This window comes from Aulonocara sp. 'chitande type north' Nkhata Bay, linkage group LG20 (assembly GCF_057382095.1).
Source record: "Aulonocara sp. 'chitande type north' Nkhata Bay isolate Kocher_YH1m ecotype deep benthic linkage group LG20, A_spYH_male_GT1.1, whole genome shotgun sequence".
In the NCBI taxonomy this organism is placed as follows: domain Eukaryota; kingdom Metazoa; phylum Chordata; class Actinopteri; order Cichliformes; family Cichlidae; genus Aulonocara; species Aulonocara sp. 'chitande type north' Nkhata Bay.
In genome coordinates this window covers 4,472,764-4,498,150 of record NC_141363.1, presented here as the reverse complement: position 1 = coordinate 4,498,150, position 25,387 = coordinate 4,472,764, and the positions used below count along the sequence as shown (strand labels likewise).

General features: G+C 42.7%; 2 protein-coding genes across 2 annotated transcripts; both read right to left on the bottom strand.

Annotated features, from left to right (window-relative positions):
* Positions 1-590: 590 nt before the first annotated feature.
* LOC147304938 (solute carrier family 2, facilitated glucose transporter member 5-like) lies at positions 591-13,606 on the bottom strand. Its single transcript, XM_086278020.1, has 14 exons — positions 13,130-13,606; positions 12,825-12,918; positions 9,798-9,922; positions 9,596-9,694; positions 9,350-9,510; positions 9,146-9,270; positions 8,903-9,055; positions 8,675-8,800; positions 7,693-7,880; positions 7,453-7,563; positions 7,253-7,354; positions 4,640-4,715; positions 4,291-4,418; positions 591-2,378 (listed from the first exon to the last, which is right to left on the bottom strand). Exons 3-14 carry the CDS (start codon positions 9,840-9,842, stop codon positions 2,154-2,156), a joined length of 1,539 nt encoding a protein of 512 aa, XP_086134146.1. The 5' UTR covers positions 9,843-9,922; positions 12,825-12,918; positions 13,130-13,606; the 3' UTR covers positions 591-2,153.
* A 1,746-nt stretch (positions 13,607-15,352) lies between these two features.
* On the bottom strand, positions 15,353-25,338 carry gpr157 (G protein-coupled receptor 157). The gene is made up of 4 exons (XM_086277714.1): positions 24,526-25,338; positions 19,287-19,500; positions 17,057-17,251; positions 15,353-16,732 (listed from the first exon to the last, which is right to left on the bottom strand). The coding sequence occupies exons 1-4, from the start codon at positions 24,906-24,908 to the stop codon at positions 16,526-16,528; spliced, it is 999 nt and encodes a 332-aa protein (XP_086133840.1). The 5' UTR covers positions 24,909-25,338; the 3' UTR covers positions 15,353-16,525.
* Positions 25,339-25,387: the final 49 nt, after the last annotated feature.

Below are 25,387 nucleotides of genomic sequence, written 5' to 3'. Positions count from 1 at the left end.
GCGGCTGGGACCTGGAGGCCAGTGGAGCAGATCATGCCATAGATGGGATCCGCTACATGGCAGAGGTAGGCTTACAAAACACAAAGGCTGTCCACTGCAGTAAAGCCAGGTTTTAAAGAACGTCTGTCTCATGCTCAACCAAACTGGGATCAATTATAGGTGCAGAAGTTTAAAGGGATGATGGGTTTCATCAGAGTGAATTCTTTTAACAAGGAAACCAGAATGACCTGCATCTATTAATCAGCCCTCTTTTTTTGAAACCACTTCTAATCTGCACACAAACAAATTTCTTGCTTCCTGTTGAACCGTTTCAAGACTTTCTTTCATTTCATCAAACAGCTGAAACAATCGAAAGTTAGTAAATGCATTTCTATATCCCGATAGTCTTCAGCTACACGGCAGCACAGTGAATGAGTGCTTGTTTCCACCGGGCTGCTCTGGATCTCAGACGGCCTGTAACCTTCAGCTATGAGACGCTTCCTTTCCTTTCCTTTGAGAGGTCATCGCCGCAGCAACGCCACAGCTGGCATCCACTGTGATAGCAGCAAATAATTAAGATGCATCCAAGTGAGAGTTTACATAAAACTGGGACTTTATTTTCACTTCTACAGCACTTTACTCATAAGTTAATATCTGACATCTATCAAAGAAGGAACATTAAACAGTCAGAATGACTGAAAAATATAACATATCTGTAAAAACATGACCAAAACTGTCAGATGTGTGCAACCATTACAAGTGAGTTATTGAATATCTGTTTAAAAAAAAATCAACTTTTTTTTGGTTTCTAGCTGTTTAGAAAACAGGTCAATAAATCTGGAGTTTTGGTTGTATCAGTGCCTTTCAAGTATGTTAAATACAATTTTATGATAAAGCTTAAAGCAACACAGATCCTAAAAAACTGTAATAATCCTCTAAAGCCTGCATTTATGGGATCAAGTCACAATGATCTCTTTTCACTGAAACTTTAAGCATCAATGTTACACAGCTTTGTTTTATTTTCTTTCCAGGATGGCCATTTTGAGAACACCTACTATAGTGATTTTATTGCAAACTTGAAGAAAATCAAGTATGCCACAAAAACAAACAAACAGAAGAAAAACCCCACATTGCTCTACTTGGGGTCAGAATCCAAATGTGACCTCTAGCTGAGCCATAACTCACTGGTTTAGTTTAACGTGGTGTTTGTGTAACCCTCACAGGTCAGTCCAAGAACATATCCAACCTTGATGTCCGCTCAATGCTCCCTGAGAATCTGAAGCGCTTCTTCAGGGCTCCCTCACCACTCCGCCCTGCTACGAGAGCATCCTCTGGACTGTGTTTGATAACATCCATTGACGACAGTCATTCGGGTGCTTGCTCATCTTACAAGCTGCCAAACATATCTACATGTAAGGGATGGCTGTATTCACTTTGCAGTGTTTGCTTCTTTCCTTTTTCTTTCCTTTAGGTGGATTTCACAATTCAAGGTCTATCAGATATGGTGGGTGGTTTTAAAATTTGATATTGACATGCAATTAAAGTTAGATTGGTGATTCTCCAGCCTGATTCTTTTTTTCTGTTGTCCTCAGAAACTGGCTCTTTGTTTCCTTTGGTGCTCAATTTCCAGGAGAAAGATTCTGGCAGTTATGCTTTGGCCAGACCAAAACTGAGCATGTACGGAGGGGTGCAGCTGGACAGTCAGTACAGATGTTCCTGATGCTTCTGTTTGTATGAGCTTCAACATGCTGCAACAAGGCAGAATATCATCTGTTGATGTTGGGGATTTGATTGAATTGTTGGTGAAGGGTTCATGGTATGTTTTACAAAGGACAAAATGCTTTTCAAGGCGCCTACAGGCCAATATTAAAAAGACGTCACAGCTTGAGCCATGTACTGCATTCATATGTCATCAATAAAAGCTTACAAGAGACCTGCTGTCTGCTCACTGACTAATTCACACGTCCTTAACGCTGCATCTAGTGCATACACCGACTCACAGCAAACCTTAGCCTGCATGAAAATCTACCAACATCTGCAGGCGCAAATACAAAGAAAAGGCACACAGAGGCATCTAAAATTAAAACACTGTCAAGTCTTCTACCACACACACACTCCCTCGCTCCACACCCGCAGCGAATACTTCCTCTTCTATCAATGTTCTCCTTCTTTCTTCAGAAGGGCGTGGCCTTCTGTGCATCCTGTGGGCTCTCTTTGAGCTCTTTCAGCGGCAGATCGCCATCACCCAGATTTAACTCCACTTTGTTCCTCTTTGCAAACATCTGGAAGACCTCCAGGAAGGTCTTCTTCTTTGTTTCGGGCACCACCAGCCAGATGTAGATCAGGGTGACCAGACAGATGACGGCAAAAATGATGAAGCTGTAGGGGCCCAGGCCTCGCTGGGGAGAGAAGGAGAGGAAATGTGATTTCTGGGTCCTCGACATGAAATGTAAATATGTCAGGAAGACAAACAGAGCAAACAAGGTGAGGTCAAAAGTGAAACACTGCTCTTTATAGATGTTTCTCAAGCATCTTCTTCCCTTGATTACACTTTCAGGTTTAAACATGTAAGAGGAAGTAAACATGAGATGAAGCTTATGTTTATATCTAAGATCACGTCATTCAGTGAAAACTCCTACACATAATGTCTCCTCATTTAAGATTTTACAATATGTTTTCTGGTGTTATAATATTCAAGCTCCGACATTATGTTTCAGGCGTTGTAAATGCAGTAAAAAATGTTTCTGGCACTCTCTGCATGTTTGCATTCCTCATGTATCTTCCTCCTCCTCATTCCCTATGTTGTGCCTCTTCTTGTCCTCCTCTTATTTTGTTTTCTCTGTCTGTGTTTGTGTACGAGGAGTAGGTGAGCCACTCCCTTTCCAGTTTTTCCCACTTCACTTGATGACCGAAACCAACACTGTTCTCTTGTGCTTAGATCCACCAGCTTCCCACCTGCCTTCCTGTTTTAATCAGCTGATTTGATCACCCCTGGCTCCAGTCTGCCCTGTTTACTGTGAGTCAAACAACAAGCTAGTTTTGCACACAGAAACTGTTCCTGACTAGTTCAGCAGCCAGCAACACTAAACCATCCACCTAAAATAAACTCCTTCTTTTCTTCACATGTACAAGAAATATTCTAAGTGTCACCTAAAGGTGGAGTGTGCATCAGGTAGGTGAGTGATAGGTCCAAACTGCATTCTCTAGCATGACAGCAATCAATAATAAACAGGAGGAACCAACTGATTTTTTAAAATGTTGTTCTCAGTTTGATACCTGAATCAAACTTGGTGCTGAACCATTAGGAAAATGTTGTAAAAGGAAAAAATATATCTGAAATCTACTTTTTCTACTTTACCTGAGCACTCGAAGCACTTTATACAAAACGCTTAATTTGCCCATTCCAATGAAGACTTTTTTCTCTCTGCTGAAGTGCTTTCTATCTGACACTCACACTCCAATATATGCATCAGAGGCTTGAGGTTAGTATCTTGCTAAAAGATAAACATGAGGCAGTAATTTTGAGTACAATTCAAATCAGTATAAGTCAGCATTTTGGCCCACTCACTTTAGGGGTCACTACAGCAACTCACTGGTATCATGTCACCCTATCCCCAGCATCCTCCTGTGTCACACAACCCCTCTTCATTTCCTTCTTTACTAGATCTATGAATCTCCAAAATCCTTTGTCAACTATATCCATATAGGGTCTGCACATGTCCACAGCAGTTCAGTTCCTTAACTTTGGCGGCAAAACCTGAGCCGTTACTCTCATGTACTCTTCTCTAATCCTGTCCCTCCATCCTGGTCATGCTGGTTTCTTCAGCTCTGCCACCTCCAGCTCAGCCTCCTGACTTTTTGTTAGCACCACAGTCTCCAAACCATTCATCATAGCAGGTCTCACTACCATCTTGTAATCTTTCCCTTTCACTCTTGCTGCTATCTTGTTATAAATCATCCTTGACACTCATTTCTAGCCACTCCACCCTGACTGCAATCCTCTCCTCTCTTACGCACTGTTTGTTGCAGCATATTCTTTACTTAATTCTTATATTTGTGTTGCAAGGATGAAATGCAAACGAGTGCACTTAAATCTTTTCTAAACAGGTTAATCCCTGTTTAGAAAAGCAATCCCTTGTCTGCAAATCTATGCAAATTGCAAAGAAAATATCAAAGTAATCCAATTCTAAGTGGCATAAAAGATCACATTACAGTGAGGATGTGGGGGGAACTGCCTTGCTGGTTATGCTCGACAAAACATCTGGAACTAATTCCACTGAAGTCTGAGCCTGCAGAAATTGAGAAACTAACCTCGAGGAAGGGGAAGACAAGGCCAACAATGAAGTTGGAGAGCCAGTGGACGGAGCCGGCCACCATGAACGCCGCAGGCCTGGCTGTTTGCCGGAACATCTCAGTGGCCACCACATAAGGAATGGGACCTGCAGAACAAAAATGCAATTAACCACAACCAAAACACTCGAGACAGACATCATCAGTCTTCACAGTCAGAGAGGATGCTCATGTCTCAAACAAACTGAGTGCTGATGTACAAACTTTGATTATATGCCTGGTTACATCTAAACAACACTTCAGCTAATGGAGCGCCCTGCTGTAATCAGTATGTGTGTAAATACCAACAGGTCTACTCAGACAGACTCACTCGGTCCTATGGCATGTCCGATGACGTAGACGATGACAGAGGCGATGCTGACATAGGGCATCCATGTCACAGTCTCCTGCAAACACAGACAAGCAGCTCTCAGTAACTATTCCTTCTGATGTTTGTAAGCAGGAGCAACATTAACGGCTCCACATGGAGGCCTTGAGGATCAAAGGCAGATGATTAATGTGCCTACTCTCCATTGTGTCTCTAAATTGTGCCTTTACTGCTGCTGAAAATGACGCCTGTCTGAAAACATTGGCTCCAGGTGAGGTTGCAGGTTTGAAGGAGGGCAGCACTGCGTTTGCGGTTCTCTCTAATAGTCAGTGTTTAGTGTCAGGTGTCATGGCTCCTGCAAACAAAGGGGCCAAAATATCACTTTACTGTCTCAGACCATGATGGGAATCCTAGACGTACAACATGATTACAGGCTGGTAATCTGTAGCACAGTGACACCGTTTGTTATTTTGGCTTTTTACTGGTTGCGTCTTGTTTAATTATTTTGCCAATCTGTCATCATGTCAGATTCTGCTGTTCCTTAGCTGTCCTGCAGGAGTTCTCACTGTGGCTTTTCAGAAATGGCCAAAACATGGGGATAAAGTGCAGGTGAAATTAAATCAAACATAAAGAGATGTGGGTCTCCACACCCACCTGAATCCAATTTCCTGTTATTTATCATGTGCCAGATGTTTGGTTTAGCTTTTTAAAAAAAGACAACAACAAAAAACAAAACAAAACAAAACACCAGAAGCCCTTCTTGACACAATCCCAAAGGGATTTGGGTCTCCTCCCTATACTGAACTGGGATCTTTGGCCTGTTAGTCAGATGTATAAACCACTACACTATGGAGACAGAGATGTTTTTATATATAATGTCTCATTTTTAGGAAACACAAAAGTAATTAGACAGCTGACAAACAGTTGCATAGTTAAGTGTGGCCTGTACCCTTTTACAAATTAAACTGATAACATATAAGTTTAATTTACTGCCAACAGCCACTAATCCTTTCAAAAAAAAATCCATATCATCGTTGTGCATATCAGTTTCAACATCTACAATCTGGAGACACCTTCCTGAATGGAAATAGAGGATTTATAATATCACCCTGGTAATAACCCTGGCAGGTTTTAGATCTCACCCTGGGTCAACACACCTGAATCAAATGATTAGTTTGAAGCCCTCCAGTCCTCTGGAGGGCTTCAAGACATGTTGAGGAGGTAATTTAGCCATTTAAATCAGCTGTGTTGGATCATCTAAAACCTGTAGGACACTGGCCCTTGAGGCCTGGAGTTCCCGTCCCCTGTTTTATAACAAGGTGCGAACTACTGGTTACACTCAAGAACAGGAAGGCCAGATTAGACTAAACTCTAAAAGGCCTGCACAGATCTGGAAAAAAAAATCTTGGGATAAATGAAAGCAAGATGAACCAGAATGACGGAAGAAAAAAAAAATGGAGAAGCAGAGAAACAGTTCTGGATCTGAAGCATACTGCACCATCTGTCAAACATGGTGGAGGCAATGCTATGGCATGGGCATGAATGACTTGAACCAAACCACTGGCGTTTGTTGCTGACATGGCTGCTGATAGAAGTAACAGGACAAACTGTAAAGTGTACAGGGCTATACTCTGTGCTCAGATTTGAAGTGCTCAGACAATGTTTCACAGTAGTTTGATGGCCAATCTCAACCCAAGCACAGCAGCTTTGCAGTTTTAGCATATGTACAACTATGTATAAAACGTATGCAACTTCTGAACAGCGATTGGACAAGTTTTCGTAAAACTACTTGAGTAAAATCTGAAAATTTGTATTTGATTCATACGTCATTTACAAACATGTAAAGAGGCAAAACTACAAAAACCTGTTTGACATATTATTGACTAACTGTCCACAATAGAAGCCTTTGCAACAGTGCAGGTTCAAACTGGGACCCACGTTCTGGACTCTAAGTAAGCCAAAAGTCTGTCCACTCTGAGTTAAATGCATGAAAGATGAGTGGGGGAAAAAAGCCATAATCAGTGGTGGTCTCAACAACAGTAGAGTGCCTCTATTTTAATGCAGTGAGGTTAAAACTATGGAGTGGACTAACGCCTTCATAATGTTAAATTTTATTCAGTGCTTTTAATTAATTATTCAACAGAGCTGTAACCCAGTGGGGACAAAGTGTAGGTGAGAGCAGAAAATTAAAATCACACAGATTAAGATGAAAATTTTAAAGGCCTGTTGCTGTAGCCTTGTAGGAATGAGGATTTTGGTGGCTGCTGTTGGAAAAAAAAAAAGAGTGTCCTGGTTATCCAAAAATATGCTGAACAATGTCAAATGACTTAAATTCAGTAACATAGAAGCATAATATGTGAAATGCTGTTAAAATTACAAGCAGCTCACATTTACGAACTCACCTCTAACTATAATTAGTACATTTTTAGACTATAGCTGCAATTAAATCAATCTCACGAGCCGTTACTCTCTGATCCACTGATCCTGAGATCATAAACAGGATCTTGCAAATCTCCTCTGATTCTTTCCAGGTTGGGGAACTAATAACTGAACCACTAGAGGGCAGCAGAGTGACAGGTTGCAGGCATTAGTAGCGCTGACAGGTCTGTACCATACCTGCAAGTTGAGTGCGACAGTGAGCAGCACACAGGCTCCGCAGCAGATCCCAAAACCACAGAGGAGGAGCAGGCGGCGACCTGAGGCTTCCACGATGAACACCTGGGATGACAAAACCCCCGTTCACAGTGGTTATCTCCATCTCACATGATCAAACAACACACAAACAGCTCCTCTCCTCAGCTTTGCTGGGTACCTACAGCAGTTATGGTCATAAAGACATTCACTGCTCCCGTTCCCACTGTGACATACTGGATGTCACTCTCCCTGACTCCTGCAGAGCCGTATATGCTGTCGGCATAGTAGTAGATCTGAGAGAAAAGAGAGAAATGCATTATGGTTATAACACGACAGCCTGTGAATAAGCAAGAACATAGATGTTGTCATGCATCCTGAGTTATTGTGTGAGGGACGAGGACAACTGGATGGGCACGTCTCACCGCATTGACACCCGACAGCTGCTGGCCCATGTTCATGACAACTATGGAGATCAGCTGCCAGCGAAGAGAGCGCTGGGACAGCAGGGAGAACACACTCAGGTGACCTTCGACCTTCTCGGACTGGTCCTCCTGACGCATCTCCAACAGCTCGCTGTCCACGTCGTCCCACCCACGCAGGCGCTGCAGTGCTAAGAGTGGAAATGCATACAGTGCCATAAATGCTCAGTTTATCTTCGATGTGTAGTGTAGTTATGTGCGAAATGTGAATGATGGTGGTGATGATGATGGTGAAACCCTGGGTTTCGGCACCAGTGTGGTGTGAATAAGGTGGGACCACAGATTGTTATTGAGAGCCATCTTTATTCATTCCACGGCTGCATGAACACCACCATCATTCACCAACCCGAGTCCCCGTGTTTTAACAGGCAGGTGTGATTGCGGATGTCGTGAAGGTGCGTCTGCACAGCACCGCCGACCACGGCTCACCACAGAGATTTTTCATCAACCCTGCTCAACAAAGATACCGGGGAACTGGTGACACTTGTTGGAGATGTGGGGGAGATGGAGCTAACCATTTCCATATCTTTTGGGATTGCAAAGTTATTCGCCAGTACTGGTCTCTAATCCACGAACGTCTACAAAATGTTTTTTCATTTGTTTTCCCTTTAACCTTTGAGATTTTTGTGTAACACACCAGTGGATAAATTGAATTCTAATGATAGAAGACGTTTGTATATCCTACTGGCTGCGAGTAAAAAGCCCCTTACGAGGAGATGGCTTAAGCCTGAACCACCAACGATGGAAGATTGGATACATTCTGTACAAGAGACATATACGATGAAAAATTGTCATTTTCTCTTAAACTTCAGAGGGATACCTTCTACAGAATATGGTCTAAATGAACAGAATACGTTAAGCCTGTTAGGTGTGATTTTTTTATGAACCATGCTTTTTTTATGTTGATGACATCGCACTTTCTTACCTTTCGTTGCTTTCTTCTCGTCTCCATTCTGGATGAGCATGTACCTGGGGCTCTCAGGGAAGAAGGGGAGCAGCAGGAGCTGAATCGCGGCGGGAATACCAGTAAGGCCCAGCATGAGGGTCCAGCCTGGACACACACAAGGAACACAGACACGCTTTTAAACTTATTCTTAAGACCATGTCTCAGCATCTGATGAATAAATGATCAAACATGTACAAACTTAACTACCTGTGCTGTTTCCCAGTATGTTTCTAATGCCCAGCACTTGGGCGCAGAGGATCCCAACAGTGATGAAGAGTTGCGGAACAATGCCGAGAGCTCCCCTCAGGTTTTTGGGAGCGATCTCACCCAGATACATGGGCACCACATTGGAAGAGAGACCTGCAGATGGGAAAGCATGCATGGGTGAAGCTAAACCGCCTGATCACGCCTGATCCTTAACCTGGGCTGTTGTTAAATTCGGGAGCTGACCTGCACAGATGCCTACTATAAACCTGGCTACAATGATGATCTCGTAAGACTTGGCGATCTCACTGACTCCCATCATTATAGCAGGGACGATGGAGAAGATGTTGTTGAAGAGGAGGGTGCCCTTCCTGTAGCAGGGATGAAGCATTAGTTGCAAGAAACATGCAGAGCATGCTAAACTACACGTGGAATGAAGCAGATTCTCACCTCCCAAATTTGTTGACCAGAGGGGCCACCATCAGAGAGCCGAAGAAGCCTCCGAGAGGGAACATGGACACGGAGAGAGACCACAGCAGAGTCAGGACGTTCTCCTCCATCGGGCTGTGGTAACGCTCCATGTAGGTTGTATTATAAAACTGCTGCATGAACTGAAAAGAGCAGGAGAGCACTGATAGGAACGAATTATCTTCCCAGCGAGTTCCATTCAAGCTTTTCTTTCTTTAATCAGCTTACCTGCGATGGAGAGTTGACCACAGAGACATTATAGCCGTACTGGAAGGACGAACCAAAGGCAGCTATGAGTGTTGCCAGCACCAGGACTACAGTTAGCCTCTGTTTTTTGTTGGGGAGAGGGGGACAACATCAGAGCGCTATTTGAAAAGTCAGAAAAGAAAATTGTGACCATGGTTGTGATCACACGTGGACTGTAACTCACCCCTTTCCTCTCCACAGGCTTTCCCCATTCCTCGGTGTCCGCCATGGCCGTGTTTGGGCTCGCTGTCACTTTCAGCAGTAATAACAGCACACTTTATTATTACTGCCCACTGGATCCTGCCTGCCCTTTGGACACCAGATTAGAGAGCGTGGCATTGGTTTATGGTTATCGCACTCATGTTGCTGACTGTGCTCTCTGGTTAATTTTTTTTAATGTAATACACCTGAAAGATTAAAAGCTTACTTGAATGTTGATATCTAACTCTTATATTGCACTGTATCCTTGACTAAACAGGATCAGTGGATGCAGGTGTCATTAAAGAAAAAAATGATAAGGATAACGCATCTTTATTGCTGATCCACGCGCAGGCTGCACTGCATCAGATGGATTTATTAAAATAATACAACAGCAACAACTTCAGCATTTACTGTCAAACAGTTTGAAAGGTTTATCTGCTTGCACCTCTCATCGATGACACTAAAAAACTGTTTGTTTGTTCGCCCTTGCACAAACACCACAGCTGTAAACATTTCTTTTTCCAAATGTTTGCTTTGTCAGAAATCTGTCATGCACACCATCATCTCTTATCTCTAAAGCCGAGCCTGCTTGTCGATACAACGCCCCTGAGGCTATTTGCTCCTGGAGCTGGATGTTACTTGCTTCAAAGCACAAACAAACAAACCAAAGAAAAAAAGCAAACAATTACATTTCAGAACTACTTCTGCTCAGAGTAAACTATTACTGAGGCAGTCTTGGAAGAATAGACTGAGTTTTACTGAAATAAAATGAATGAAACCAGAGTTTGTTTTTATACATGAAGGTAATAAAAAGCAGTAAATGTTTACTACACAGTTGCGCTATTTTAAATTTGCTGTTTTAGAGAAAACTCTTTTTATTTTAAATAGAATTATTTACATAAAGTAACAGGTTTCATCAACAGGTTCATTTTAGATTTTAAAACATGCAAATGATGCCTTTTACTCCTTTGGATACAAAGAGGTTTGGCTTGGATGGCAGTCAAAGAGTTTGAAACTTTAACAAATCTGACATAAGATGTGATAAAAAGAATTCCAGCTACTCAGACGAGCAAAAATTATGGAGACTGTTACCAACCTCCCTCAATTCGTATCAAGATGCTGACATTTTCTACATTGTTCACATTATCAGTGTAAAACTACAGCAAAAAGCTGTGGTCTGGAAGTGAAAGGTTAAGGCCTTGAAGTAAGGTTGGAGCAGGGTTATGGTGCTTTGATAGCATAAATTTTAACATTATGGGGGTTTACATATAGAACCAAGTGTAACCTTTATTAGGTTACACTTGGTTACATGTCACTTCTTTTGCTCATATCACGGTGAAAGAAGCTAGTGGAGCTATTGTTGCTGCTGGTAGCATCCCACCAAGGTGGTAAAGTGGATAAAGTGCAGGTTCACTTCCAGTTTAAAACCTTACTCCCATGTTTAAAAAAAGATTTACAGTCAGTTCAAGGGGTTAACATGCACATATCAGCACAGAAACATGCACACAACACTGCCGTAATAAAATGCTATCATGATAATGACAGTGTTGTGGAGATATGTGAAGGTGTTACTGTGAGGGTTGCAACAACAACAAAAAAATCTCTTGCTTTGGTTTGCTGACAATTCCAGGAGGTTTTCTAAGAGCGGAGTGATGAAGGGAGACCAAAAACCAGTTTTCTTAGAAGTGGCCTGGAAATCACTGAGCTCCATTCCAGGTTTTGTGCAATACCTTGTGCTTTAACACAGAGGACGCATTACATAAGAAGTCATATGAAGCTAAAGCTACTTCCAGCTGCTCCCTTATTCACAATGAGTCACCAGAGTGACTGAAGGAACTACTGAGTGTCAATAAACAAGAAAAAACGGCGTCCAGTGGACGGTCTGTGTATTCAACCCCACCTCTGGCGCCGGTGCCCACCTCTCAATTTTAAATCCATGTAGACATTGAGGGTTCTCGGGAGGGACCGTGCTAACACCTGCTGCTCTCTGGCAGCAGCACCATGCTCTCCCGTGTTTCAAATGCACCTTAGAACAACATGCAGCAACACTACACATGAGCAAGAGGAGGGAGGTTTGGAGTCTTCACACACCCCTGTTCTCTGCTGGCCTTCGGGGCGGGGGGGCTGGAAGGAGGTGTTGGCCGTCCGATTGGGATCTGGGATGCGGGGCCTCCCTGCTGCTGCGGAGCCTGGGGCGGTCTGCTTGCCTCCATCCCGGGGGAAAGGGTAACATCTCCTGGGTCTAGGTGCCGTTTCCCCCTCCAGGGGCGAGGGTACCTGGACCCGGGGTATAGAGTTTGTTTGGGGAGTGTGATTGTGTGTACAGTGTCCATGTATGTCTATCCCTATGTTGGGTGAGTGCTGAGTATTTGTATATGTGTGCATGAGGGTGGGAATGCATGTTTGTGTCTGTGTTTATATGTCAGGTCGGGTCTTAGACTCCACCTCTCTGGGAACTCCCAGGCCCTCCAAAGGCCTGTCTCTCCTCACCACACTCCCTGCCGGTAACTGATGCCCTCAGGGGTCGGTGCGTTGGTGGTTCTTGGTGTCCGGGGCTGGGCGCTCAGGTATGTACCAGCTCACTCCCGGTGACTACTTGGCGGGGCCCGGTGCCTGTTGTCGGCAAGGCCGTGATGATCCATTTGGCAAAGTAAATCCGTTGGGTATCCTTGCTGGTCTTCAGACTAGTGATGGGATTTTCGGCTCTTTTTAGAGAACCGGCTCTTCAGGTTGTTTTGTTGCTTTAATGAATTTATTATTAACAATAATATAAAATTATGCTCAAAAATTGGTTTTATTTATATATGTTTATATATAAATATATGTGGTGGCCCCTAGAGACAAAACACATACAAACTCCAAAACAAATTTCTAGCATTAACTGAACTTCCAAAACAGAGCTACTTAGATCACTTACATTACACAATTGAAAGCATGTGTGTATCGTTTGTGTATTTATACACAAGCACTCATATATATTCAAATAATAAAAAAAAAAAAGTTAATTTACCTGTTATTACCACACACCAAATCCAGTCGTTGGTACTTCCTGGCTTGTGTAGCCACTAGGTAACAAAAGCTCAGCTCAAATCTTACCTAGCGTGCTATAAAGCAGAACCGCACAAACTCATAGATAATTACACAATTGTTATACAGTTCAGACTTCATTCATTTCCAAAACAACTTTACAAGCAGTTACAAATACATTCAACCTTGCATGTTATACAATTAAAACATTTACCAATATAAGTAACCAATCCTGGGATGTCCTATTAATAAATAACACTTTTTCACGTCAGTGTGGCTGAAACCTACCTGCTGAGTGGGATCAGTCCAAAAACATTGTGACAGAGCTGATGGACTTTAAAACGGTTATTTTCTTCCTCTGATGGCTTCTTTGTTTTCCCTGTGCAAAGAGATCAAAAAAAGCAACACAATCACAAAAACAGAGAAATAAATGAATAGCATTACTGTCATGGACTATGGGTCAAAGTATCATCAGAGCATTCTGCATCCTCCTCGTGTTTGTGTTCAAAAAGCTGCTTTTGGTTTTGTAGATACAGCTCCTTCTTTCCTAAACATGCGGCTGCCTCGGTAGCAAAATGGCAACCGCTTTTTAAAATTAAGCTAAAAAAAAAAAAAAAAGCTAATTAAAAATATGCAACAAAACAGTAATTGTGTTTGATTCTTCTGAGGAGTAAAGTGCAATAAAATAAAATAAAATACAATAAATGTCTGACCAAACATCGTTTGTAAGTAAATAATTGCAAAGTACTTACTGGACTTCAGCCACCAGTCACACACTTGTAGAAATACCCCCACACGACAAACTTCCAAATGACTGCGTGGATGTGAGCGTGTAGGCAACGGACCAAACCATTGTGAGGCAAATGGGTTGGGGGTGGTTGGGGTATAAGGTGTGGGGTGGGGAAACTTGTCAGATATTAAAATGACTTGTTTGGCTTCTTTAAACAAATCAATCAATCAATAGCAGCCTTGGTTTTCGTGCATATTAATATCAGTTCACCGTTCAGCTGTATTACTGCATAGTTATACATACAAATAATGAGGAGACAGAGTTTTCTGGTTTTCACAGGAGAAGGAGCAGGTTAGGACCATCGTGTCGCCATGTAATTTCCATCGATGGTTGCACTGCACTGATTGGACCAAAATTTTCTAGAGGTATGAGGGGGTGTGCACGGTGGTGACACTCCAGACCTCCTCTCCGCCCCCCACCACCACCACCACCAATTGGGGAGAGAGCACAGATGCAAACCAGGAGTCAACAGCCCCTCGTAGGCTTGCTGACCCAGGAAACAACAGCTGCTGCTCCCCTCCTGCGGTATTTTATTTGTCTTTTTTTGTTTTTCTCCATCCCCCTCTGCGCATTTTCTTGCAGGTGGCCTACATTATCCAACCTCCACACCCCAGCGGTATTTGAAGCAAGCAACACTTCCATGTGTAGCAGGTCTACCTTGTTTGCTTCGGGCCTTTAACACTGCAGTGCTGTTCCTCTCTAATCCCAAAGACAAACATGATAAAACCCAGTCTAAAAGTTGCTGAGACGAAACAGGTTGCAGACTGTGCTGAAGAGACTGTTTCATATTAAACATGGAAGTGTTACATTCAAAAGTCTCTCACATGAGAGACTTTTGAATGTAATCTTCTTGGTAGATTTTTGTTCCCCTTATATTATGAAATGGGAGCTCCACGCAGAAAATTTGCATTGCTAGTAGTCCCAGCAGTAAACAGTTGGTGGCGCTAATGCGACGAGTAATGCCAGAACAAAGTGCACGTTCGCTGGGAACTCAGTAGCCGCCTTTTTGCTCACACACTAAACACTGCCACTGCTAATTTATTGCCTGTGGTGGACAACGTGCTTGAGAATGGGCTCCCGGGACCAATGACACTGCCTGTGTTACCCCCCCTCCAAGTTAAGTTTACTGGTGAATGGTCACCCCTGGTATTGTAGCACAGGCTCTCTTAATGAATTTAAGCAGGCAGAAAGCAGAAAAGTCTTTCTTAAGCGGCCCCCTCCTGACTCAAGTCACTTCAATGCCAGCCAAATCCCTGAACTGACACAACACATTACTTCCCGCAGGAAATACGGTAAGTGCTGCTCCTCTGTACGCCCTCTTCCATCCACAAGGATAAAAGACAAAAACTATTTATTGGCTGTTTATTTTAGATGTCATTGGCACAAACAACATTCACTACCTGCATTTTCCCAGACATGGTATCTGGTTATTGATGGTCTTAGAGAATGAACTCTGCACTGTGTCCCGTTTCTTTAGACCTCAGATAAAAATTTGATTGGAGGAAAATATAGTTAGGCCTGTGATGTACTGGTGACCCTTCCGAGGTGTACTCTGTGTGCACCCACCGTCAGCTGGGATAGGCTCAAGCCACAGCGCAAGCCTGTTTTGATAAGAAAATGGATGGATGGAAAACTTTTTAGCTCAAAGAAAACTGTTTATTTGTACAGTTTAAAGCGTATAAAAAGTGCAACTAGAAATAATATGTGGGAACTATCCCCACGCTCCTTTGCATGTGCATAGTAAAGCACAAAGAAAATAAAAATGCTGGAGCAAGTACGCTGTGAATTTTAAACCAATATTTCGAAACTTTGGGAAGTAGAATCAGGGCACCGGGTTCACCCACTCATCATTAGTAATGCATTCAGCCTGCATTTTTAGTCAGGCGAACAAGAGCCACCAGCTCAAAGGAGAAGTGAGGCTCATGAGTGAAGCCTGAGTTTGAAAGAGGAAGGATGACATGTGATTATAGATCATGCAAAAAAAGAAGAAAAAAACAACATAAATTTGACCACGGTGATAGTAATCATGCTAATTATGGTGACACAACAGAAGCTGCCAATCTTATGAAACCGGTGTCTGAAAGATGTTGAAACTAATGCCTTGGGAAATAAGTAAGAGTTTTAAAAGTAAAAGGAGAACAGCAGTTAGAGCAAAGTTGATCATGTATTTATTCCTTTAAATAGAAAATGATGATCATCTACCCAAAAATGTAACAATATAGTATCTCCAGTGAAAGAGAAGTCAAGCTAACAGTTAGAATAATGCACAGCTCTTTAGATGTGAGTAAATGCATTGCTCCTGTCTTTGCTTCAGGAGTAGTGTATTTAGAGCTTCTGGCCACATTTGTTAATGATACAAAAAAGAAAAACACAAAAAATTACAGTATAATTGTGACCTAAAGCGACAAAGCTTTACCTGTTTCTCTGTTGTTTGTAACATAACCGGGCCAACAAAAGTTTCTCCCCAAATTCACAATACTCGGATACTAGAAAAACAAACAACAACAAAAATCCTTCACAGTGTTAACCTGAGTACAGTACATGATAAGCAGAGCTCCTTCAGACCTCCTTCACTTTCTTTGGAAGGGGAAGTGAAATCATCAACACACACCAACCCAAAGAAAAACCAAACAAAACACTTTACCCATGTGACCTACAGAACAATAAATGCAAATAATGCTTCACCTTATGTGTAAATAACATAAAATCAGGCAGCAACACCCCATCACCCACAGTGTAGACACATGACACAGAAGTGCATGCTCCTGCAGAACCTCAAGAAGCCATCGCACGAGCACTTTGTGTAATGAGGGCTCGAGGTGAAGTAGAGAACTCCTCCCTTCATGTCAGCCTCTTTGCTTTGCCTTCATCTTCTCATTGCACCAAACAAAGTCTCATCTGTCGGCGTGGCCTCGTTCAGTGCTGTCTTCTTCTCTCCGGGCAGTTGCGTCCTGCTCGGGTAGCAGCCTGTGCGGGCGCTGCGCCTCTGCTCGACATTGGGAGCAGGATGTGAGCGCGGCGCAGAGGCGCGTGCGGATCGGCTGAGTGAACAAGACGAACATGACGCAGTTGGCTGCTCCCTGCAAGGTGTTGCCAATCCCCTGTGGGATCAGACGAAAGAGGGGTTTCAGATGAGGGCATCATGATGGCTTATTCCAGAGAAATAAAAAGTCTTTATGAGTTTTGATGGCAAATGCTTGTTTTATCGGTCAATAAAACAACACATTTTCATTTATATCATCGTGTTCATAGTGCGTAAAAATGTTTTATGCACACTTACAGTGGCACTATCATGTAATAAAACAGTCCAAACATCATAAAGGCTTCATTTCATTTTCAAGCCATTTAAAAGGAAAATTTACAGTATTTTGAAAATGCTTTGTTACTTTTTAAAAAGGCAAAAAGAGAAAGAAGCGTAAACTCACGTGCAGCGTGACCAGCGCTGGGTTCTGTCTGACACTTGAGTCGGCTAGCAGCAGGATAAAGCGCACCGTGCTCCAAATGCGTAGGACGATGAAGATGATGGGGATGAGCGTGAGCTTCACATCAGCCATGGAGGAGAAGGAGTGGGCGGGAGGCCTGTTGGCCAAGATGGGACGGTACTCAGAGAGGGCTGCATGCTGCGTCAGAGCATCAAGAGTGAGACCATTAAAAGGAAATAAAGAAAGAGAGAAAATGTGTCATCAAGAACATCAGATAACTTTCACACTACTAGGCAGATATTTGAGGGAGATACAGAAACCCTTTCATTACACTATATCATTTTTGTTTTTTTTAAAAAACAACAAGCCAAACTGCAGAAACTAAGTACATCCCGCGATTCAGTAGCTTATAGAACCACCTTTAATAGAAGTTGAAGTAATCATTTTCTGTGTGACTTTATCAGTCTCTAATATCATTGTAGAGGGTTTTGGCCCAATCTTCTACACAATGGTGCTTCTGCTCAGTGAGGTTTGTGGGCATTTGTTCATGCACAGCTCTCTTAAGTAAGGTTGGAATCTAGACTTTGACTGGACCTTTGCAGCTGTTCTGTTGGAGATTTGCCTCTGTGCATGAACCTGTTTGGATCAAGCTTTAGCATCCGGACAGATGGCCTCAGATTTGACCCTAGAATACTTTTATACAGAGGAGTTCATGGTTCACTCGGTGACGTCAAGCTGCCAATATCCTGTGGCTGAAAAACAAGCCCAAATCATTACCCATGCACCACTGTGGTTGGTATAACTCGTTAGTGCTGATATGCTGTGTTTGGTTGCAATTGTGCATGTTTGGTGCAACTTTGCATTACTAAGCCGTGGTGCCATGTTCTTTTTTAGAGAAAACGCTTCCTCCTGTTAACCCTTCCTGACAAGCCATATTTGTTCAGTCTTTATTTAATTGTGCTGTCATGAACTTTAACGTTTAACATGTTAACTGAGGCCTGTAGAGTCTCTTGGGGGTTTTTTTGTTGCAGTTTCTCTGAGCATGCACGGTCTGACTTTGGGATGAATATTCTGGGACATTCATTCTTAGGAATACTGGCAGCTGTCATGAGGTGATCCACACCTGCACACTGACAAAACTTCTGCTTTCACAGAGGTGCACACACTTGATGAAGAACCATTATTCCAGTACATTTGATGAGGAATTCCTGGCTGCTACTTACCCTCCTAATTCTTTATGGACGCGGTAATCGTGTGATTAGATTCTCACGCCGTTTCTTCATTTTTGGCCAGTTTTTGTTAAATAACGACATGGAGCTGTATGTTATGCGTTGTTGTTCATCTGGGGTTTTGCTTACTTCATTTTAACCTGCTCAGGACCAGATGATTGTCTTAACATGTCCTGATATGTAAAACTGAACTTTCTTTTTCCCATGACTGAAAGTTTCTGTTAGGATAAAAGTGCAATATAACAAAGAATGATTTCATCCACAGTCTGACTACCTCTGTAGTGTGTTTCATAATAGTTAGCGTGTTAGGGATAAAGTTTCCTGTCATCCTCTAGGGGAAACAAATCAGTTCCTTTAATGCTCAACTGCTGAAAGTCTGAGTCACAGATACAGGAACTGGGATGTATTGATATTCTGTGCATACATTCCTATAGAAGATTTCAGGCTGTGATCAGTATGTTGTTTGGTTGAAATGATTTATGAGCCAGAATGTTTTAAACAAACTGTATTTCCACTTTATGCCCAGGTGATGATTTTAGCTTTCCAAGACTAAATGCAAATAATGACAGGCCAATACATTTTGGGTTTTTCCCCCTGAAGACAACAGTGTCTCTTTCACTCTCTGACTATGATATTAATCATAATGCAGAAGGCAAGAGGGGAAGTTTGAGATCAGCTTTTTAATGAATAAAGAAACTCGTTCATGATTCACTCTGTCGACCTGAAAACAGCTGATCACCAGCAGATTTCCAATAAAGGTCAAAGGTTCTGGCTGATTACAGATGAATGTAAATAACAGATCCACTGTGGATCGCTCGTACTGAGTACCGGAGTATTAAGAAGGATGATTTTAATGCTTGGCAGGAAAAAGAGTTGTGTATCTGCAGGTTTGTTGTGGTTCTTAATGTGTAAACAGATTTTTGAACGCAAAGTGACATATTCAAATAGTCACAAAGCTCTGTGTACACATGACTGATGAATGAGGTCCCTGGTGTCCTCCTCACCGCTATGTGGATGTGCCTCTTGATCAGGATGTAGAGGAAGGGGAGGGTGAGGTACGCCAAGAACTCCCAGATCTTTCCAGTCAGCAGCATCCACAGGACCCGGTCTTGAACGTTGATCCTGACCCAGCACCAGCCCACCGACACCTCTGACGCATCGTAACCAATCTTGTTGAGACTCACAGCTGCAATAGTGATGGCCAGAGGAATTCCCCAGCTGGAACACAAAACAAGGGTCCGGAGAGTAAACACAACAGCTCCGAAGGTCAGAGTCACATTTTTAAACTTTTCCACTGGAGGTTTTTATGTAAATGTTTGACGGGCATGACACCAACACTTGCAGCAAAGACATGTGACAGTGTGTGATAGTAATCTTGTGCTTAAGGCTTTTGTGTGTTACATGGTGCAAACTGCAGAGTCACGGCCAGTTCTGTTGTTGAAGAAGATAAAACCACGAAATGAATTCTGCATTGTTTGCAGCGCTCGTTAGTTTCCCGCCCCCCCATGAAGCACTTCTCCTCTTATAACACCACTTTAAAAGGTTACTAGATTTTCATTGCAGTATACACAGCAGCAGACCTTTATAAATACCAAAAAGACAGTGCGTGTGTCTTAGTGTATATAAGCCTCCATAAATGCCTCTGTTGTGTGATCTCCAGTTCATTGCAGTATCTGAGAACTCACAGAGAGATTGTTAGGATGACAACGGCAAACACTGCAGTGAGCCATACCCATGGGTGAAAATGTTCCCGTGTCCAAAAATAGATCAATTAAACGATGGTACATCACAGTGAGTCAACTCGCTAACAATCAGTGAGGACAAATCATTAACGTGCAGAAGGAAAGTGGACAACAAGGATTAAAATGTGTAAAATAAAAAAATAAAACACTACAAGGGGTCGTCACACTGGGAGGCTCCGCATGTTTGATTGCTGTTTTTACAGTGGAAACAGTGAACCACTAAAATAAACACATTTGTTTTAGCTGTTACATTTTTTACAAAATTGACATGTTAATAAAGAAATATATCTGAAGCACAAACATGAGTAATGAAATAACTGCTTGTCAATAAAGTGGACACACAGTACTGTGTAAAAATCTTGAGTCACCCCTCATTTTTTTGTATTTTACTTCAGAGGAGCCAGATTTTCTTGGAATTTTTAAAGTACTCTTGAGCAATAGGTCTCCAGGCTTTCTGAGCATCCTCCAAAATTTTTTATTTTTTTTTGGACATTGGCTGTTTTTTCACCCATTTTCAGTCCGGTCCGTGTACCTGACCATTTTCAGAGGAATGCGTTTTTTGTTGTTTTTTCACTTCTTAAGCTACTTAAAAATAACCTATGAGTCATTCAAGCACAAAAAAAGCACGTGACTCAAGGGATGAAAAAGTGTTGTGTCTACACATAACAGACAAGTTTGCAAAAAAACAAACAAACCCATTTTATATCTTATATATTTTATATCTTTAGGGATGAAAAATGTTTTTATTTCCCAGAGATTTATTAGTAGAAAACTTGACATGGTGCCCCCTTCCCCCTGACTCTTTGGGCTTGAATTGTAAAAAATGAATCTTTCTGGTAGCTCATTGCCCAGACTTTCCTGTAACTATAAAAATTCACCAAAAATGTCCTATTTTTTTTAATTTAGAATCCAAAAATGCATGCCCTCTCAGCATGGTGTGCAGTGTGTCCTTCAAAGAAAATGGGGAAACTGGATGAGTGGAGGACAAAAGAAGAAGTGGCAGGCCTAAAACCTATCTACAGCAGAAGGACAGTGTCTGAAGGTCACATCCTTAAAAACGGGCCTGAGAATGCATCTGGTCCTTCATTTGATTCCTCTACTCTTCACTGAAGCCTCACCAGAAATGGTCTCAATGGAGAGGTGACTGTTAAGAAGACATTTTTAAGGAAGGGAACAAAGTGAAAAAGCCAAAATACACAAGAACTGGAGTGAAAAATCAGTGGCAACATGTCTTATGGAGTGATGAATACAAATATGAAATGTTTGGCTCGTGTCATCTTCAGTATGTGTGGAGGAGGTCAGGAAAGAGTGTCTACACAACATTGAGGGTCAACAGTCATCTAGATCGGAGGCTGTATCATGGTTGGAGCTGCATTTCAGCCAGTGGCGTTGGAGATCTCGTTAAACTGATTAAATTATGAACACAGAAAAGTGCAGGCAGATTTTGATCTGTTATGCAATGCCATCTGAAGAATGTGACTGGCCACAGCTTCGTTTTTCACAACAATAATCTCAAACACCACACCAGTCCAGTAAAGGCATACCTGGATAGAATAACACACAATGGTTCACTATCAATCATGGCTTCCCCAGAGCTGGACCTCAACATTATTAAAGCAGTGTGTGACCATCTAAAGGTGGCCAACATCCAGAGAAGAGCTTTGAATGTCCTTCAAGTAGCCTGGAGAACTATTCCTGAAGACTACTTAAAGAAATTACAAGAAAGCTGCCTAAGACAGCTCAGACTATGGTGAAGAATAAAGGCAGCCATACCTAATATTGACTGTCAAGCTTGTTAGAATTGTATAAGGAGTGGGAGTCCCCACCAAGCATCATTTGAAGGTGAGACCTCCTTTTCTAGCAAATGGTCACTATAGCACATGATGTGAAAAGAAGGCGAGATTAGCTGCTGATTTAAAATGACATAAAGCACCACAGGGAACTGTGCTGTCCCCTCTTCTCTTCACCCTGTACACCTCTGACTTCTGCTACAACTCTGAATTATGCCATATCCAGAAGTTTGCAGACGACACGGCCATCATGGGGTGTATCTGGGATGATCAGGAAGAGGAGTACAGAAGTCTGGTGAGGAACTTGGAGTCACACAAACCACCTGCAACTCAACACCTCAAAGACTAAGGAACTGGTTGTGGACTTTGGGAGGTCCAGAGCAGGTCCACTGCCGGTTCAGATAGAGGGAGAGGAGGTGGAGGTGGTCAACAAGTACAAGTACCTCGGGCTGTGGGTGGACAACAAACTGGACTGGTCATGCAACACAGAGCACCTGTATAAAAAAGGCCAAAGCAGACTTTACTTCCTCAGGAGGCTGAGCTCTTTTAACATCTGCAGGAAGCTCCTGAGCAAGTTTTACCAGTCGGTGGTTGCTGGAGTACTTTTCTATGCTGTGGTGTGCTGGGGGAGCAGCACAGCAAAGAGGGACTCATCCAGGCTGGAGAAACTGATCAGGAAGGCTGGCTCTGTGGTCGGCATGAAGCTGGACACTCTGGTGACAGTGGCAGAGGAAAGGACACTAAAAAAAATTGCTGGACATTATAGACAATGGTGGGCATCCTCTGCACACGACCATAAACAACCAGAGGAGTCTGTTCAGTGACAGGTTGCTTCTCCCAAAGACAAGAACCAACAGACTTAAAAACTCCTTTGTCCCACACGCCATCAAACTGTTTAACTCCTCTCTGGAGGGGAGAGGGAGGGGAAACAGGAGGACAAAGGAGGGGGGGACAACTAAGCTGTAGTGCCTTTTCACTGTGCAATACTTTTTGTTAATAACCAACGGTGCAATAGACTTCAATACTTGAAATGTGCAATTCCCTTGTATTCTTATTCCTATTTATTCTATTTATCCCTTTTGTATATTCTTTATTTATATGTGTCTCTGTATTTATATATGTGTATATATGGTATTCTGCTCACATTCTGTAACTTCTGTTGGTGCTGTGCTTTGGAAACCGAATTTCCCAGAGGAATCCACCCGAGGGATTAATAAAGTTCTGTCTTTATCTTATCTTATATCTGCATAGTACAGACTCAATTTGATTGATTTTAAGGAATTTTGATAAGAAAAAACAAAAAATGTTTTGTTCTACGGAAGAAAAGAGCAGGGTGGACATGTTGGGGATGTTTTTGACCATGAAACCAGAAAACAATGAATGTGAGGAAGAGGAAGAGTGGGATGAATGAAAAGCTTTGAAAATAAAATATTGTCTTTTTGGCTGTTATTGAACTCATTCATCCACAAATAAATCACCAAAGTTTCAGTAACAGAAATTCTGACAGTATGACTGAATGTTGTCAGTGATACATTTTAAGTTGGGGTGTTTTCTTTTTTCTGTTTTTGCTGGTAGTGAAAAAAAAAAGGCGAGGCACAGTTCAGACGGCGATCTATTGCAGGACAAACACACAGAGACACTCACTAATTCAGAATCACCAGTTAGCCTGACTTGTATGTTTGTGGATGGGAAGCTGGAGCACGCTGGCACGCAGAGAACATGCGTACTCCACACAGGACCCTCGCTCTGTGAGGCAGCAGTGCTAACCACAGCACAAACGTGTAAATGCCTTTTCAGTGAAGTATGTGGAAAATCCCCCATACCTAAATGGTGTTAACAAAATATCGCTTTGAAAGTATTTATTGTATCATTATCTCTTCTAAGTAAACATAAACTTTTTAAAAATACAAATGAGGCAAGGCTTTACAGCCCCCCCTGTAGATCGGCCCCTGAGTTAGGACAACTCTGTAGGCTTGAAGTGTACAAAATAAATGCTTTAAATGACAGAAAAAGTTCTGGTAGCTCATTGCTCAGACTGTCCTGTAATTATAAAGCTGGAAGTTTTTGTTAATTCACAAAAAAGTCCTATTTTATTCATTTAGAATCCAAAATGTGTGCCAGATTGGATTCTTTGCCTGACCATTTCTGACCCCCGGGGCCTTATGTTTGACACCCTTGGTGTAATGGATTTGTAGGGAGTCCCTTATTCAGTGTTCCTATCCAGAGAAACACACACGGAGGATCCAGGTTGTCCTGGTAACACCAGCTGGTGAGAAAACAAGTGAGCACGTGTCATGCATCAGCTGATTTATGAACACTCGTCACGTGAACTGATCCAATAACGCCATGGTTAATATTTGAAAACTCACTAGGTCCCACCGTGATGTCAGCACGTCACCCCGTTATGCGGTGTAACGTCAGGACGTAGCTTGGCAGTAGACTGGAGTTTTGCGCCAACTTTCAGAGTGTTACAAAATAAAGTAGATGCACGTTAAGTGAGCCAAAGCGGTTTGTGTTTGTGGTCTAATTCTCTAATTTAAAGGAGCCGTTTTGAATGTGAAGCTTTTAACAAGTCACTGTTCAAAATCTCAGAAAATATGACGTAAACTCAACTTTAGGGGGGGGCAACTGCCGAAATCCCAAGATGCTTCAGGGCGCAGGTACCACCGGAGCAGGTTTAGTAAACAGATAACACTCCGCGGGTTGCTTACCTGACGAGGTGGAACACCAACACGAGGCTGTCAGCGACTCTTTGGTTGGCCCTCACGATGAACACGTACAGGTAAACGGCGATGGCCACGGTCCAGAAGAAGGAGCTGGTGTTGGCGAAAGTGGAAATCGCTCCCTGAGCGACGCACTCCGCCGAGTTTGTGCGGAAGACGCTCCACACTCCGAAGGCGTAGGAGACGGCGGAGAGCCAGTCAGACACCGAGAGGTAAACCAGCAGTTTCCTCGGAGTTGTCCTCAAATCCGACCAAATAATGTAGGTGAGGATAATCAGAGAGGAGCCCAGGAAAGATAGCGCGCACGAGAACAGCACGATCACCTGCTCGAACAGATACACCTCGGTCTGAGTCTGAGTCGCGTTTGCCATCGTGTAGCGCGATCAGGCACGAGCTGCAGTCGTCTCGCGGACACCGCAGTCTCTGTTTGTTTGTAAACACCTTTCTTTTCCCGGCCGAGCGCACTGGTTTTATTCTGGATGTTCCCAGGGGCTCTCCACATTATTTTCCCTTAAGGCCAGGCGACGGTTTAAAAACACTCCGTCCAGTCGAGCCACATGACTTGAAAAAAACAAAACAAAAAAAAAATCTTCTACTGCTTTTAAGGGAGTCAAGCAAAACTTTTCACCCAGCTTAATAAAGCCCTCCTTCCCCGCCGCCCCCTCACCAACCGGAACCCAAAGCAGAAGTTAAGTCAGCTGGTAACCTGCAGGCACTCAAAGGGTCTATTTTTGAGTGTAATTGTCTCAGTTTGTGCTGTCCAGCTTTGACATAAAGTACCGCACACGGCACATGACAGCATGATGAAACCGCTTCCCCATTCCTGTCATGGTTTCGCATAAAAGGATTC

What these genes read in the sequence shown, in the direction of transcription:
- gpr157 (XM_086277714.1), bottom strand. Translation starts at nt 24,908, where the DNA reads ATGGCAAACGCGACTCAGACTCAGACCGAGGTGTATCTGTTCGAGCAG. An exon ending in AGAGGCACATCCACATAGCG is followed by an intron (nt 17,252 to 19,286) that starts GTGAGGAGGACA and finishes GCTCTGACGCAG; the next exon opens with CATGCAGCCCTCTCTGAGTA. An exon ending in CAGCGCTGGTCACGCTGCAC is followed by an intron (nt 16,733 to 17,056) that starts GTGAGTTTACGC and finishes CTGATCCCACAG; the next exon opens with GGGATTGGCAACACCTTGCA.
- LOC147304938 (XM_086278020.1), bottom strand. Translation starts at nt 9,842, where the DNA reads ATGGCGGACACCGAGGAATGGGGAAAGCCTGTGGAGAGGAAAGGG. An exon ending in TATAGTAGGCATCTGTGCAG is followed by an intron (nt 9,056 to 9,145) that starts GTCAGCTCCCGA and finishes TCCCATCTGCAG; the next exon opens with GTCTCTCTTCCAATGTGGTG. An exon ending in CTGTCGCACTCAACTTGCAG is followed by an intron (nt 4,716 to 7,252) that starts GTATGGTACAGA and finishes CTGTGTTTGCAG; the next exon opens with GAGACTGTGACATGGATGCC.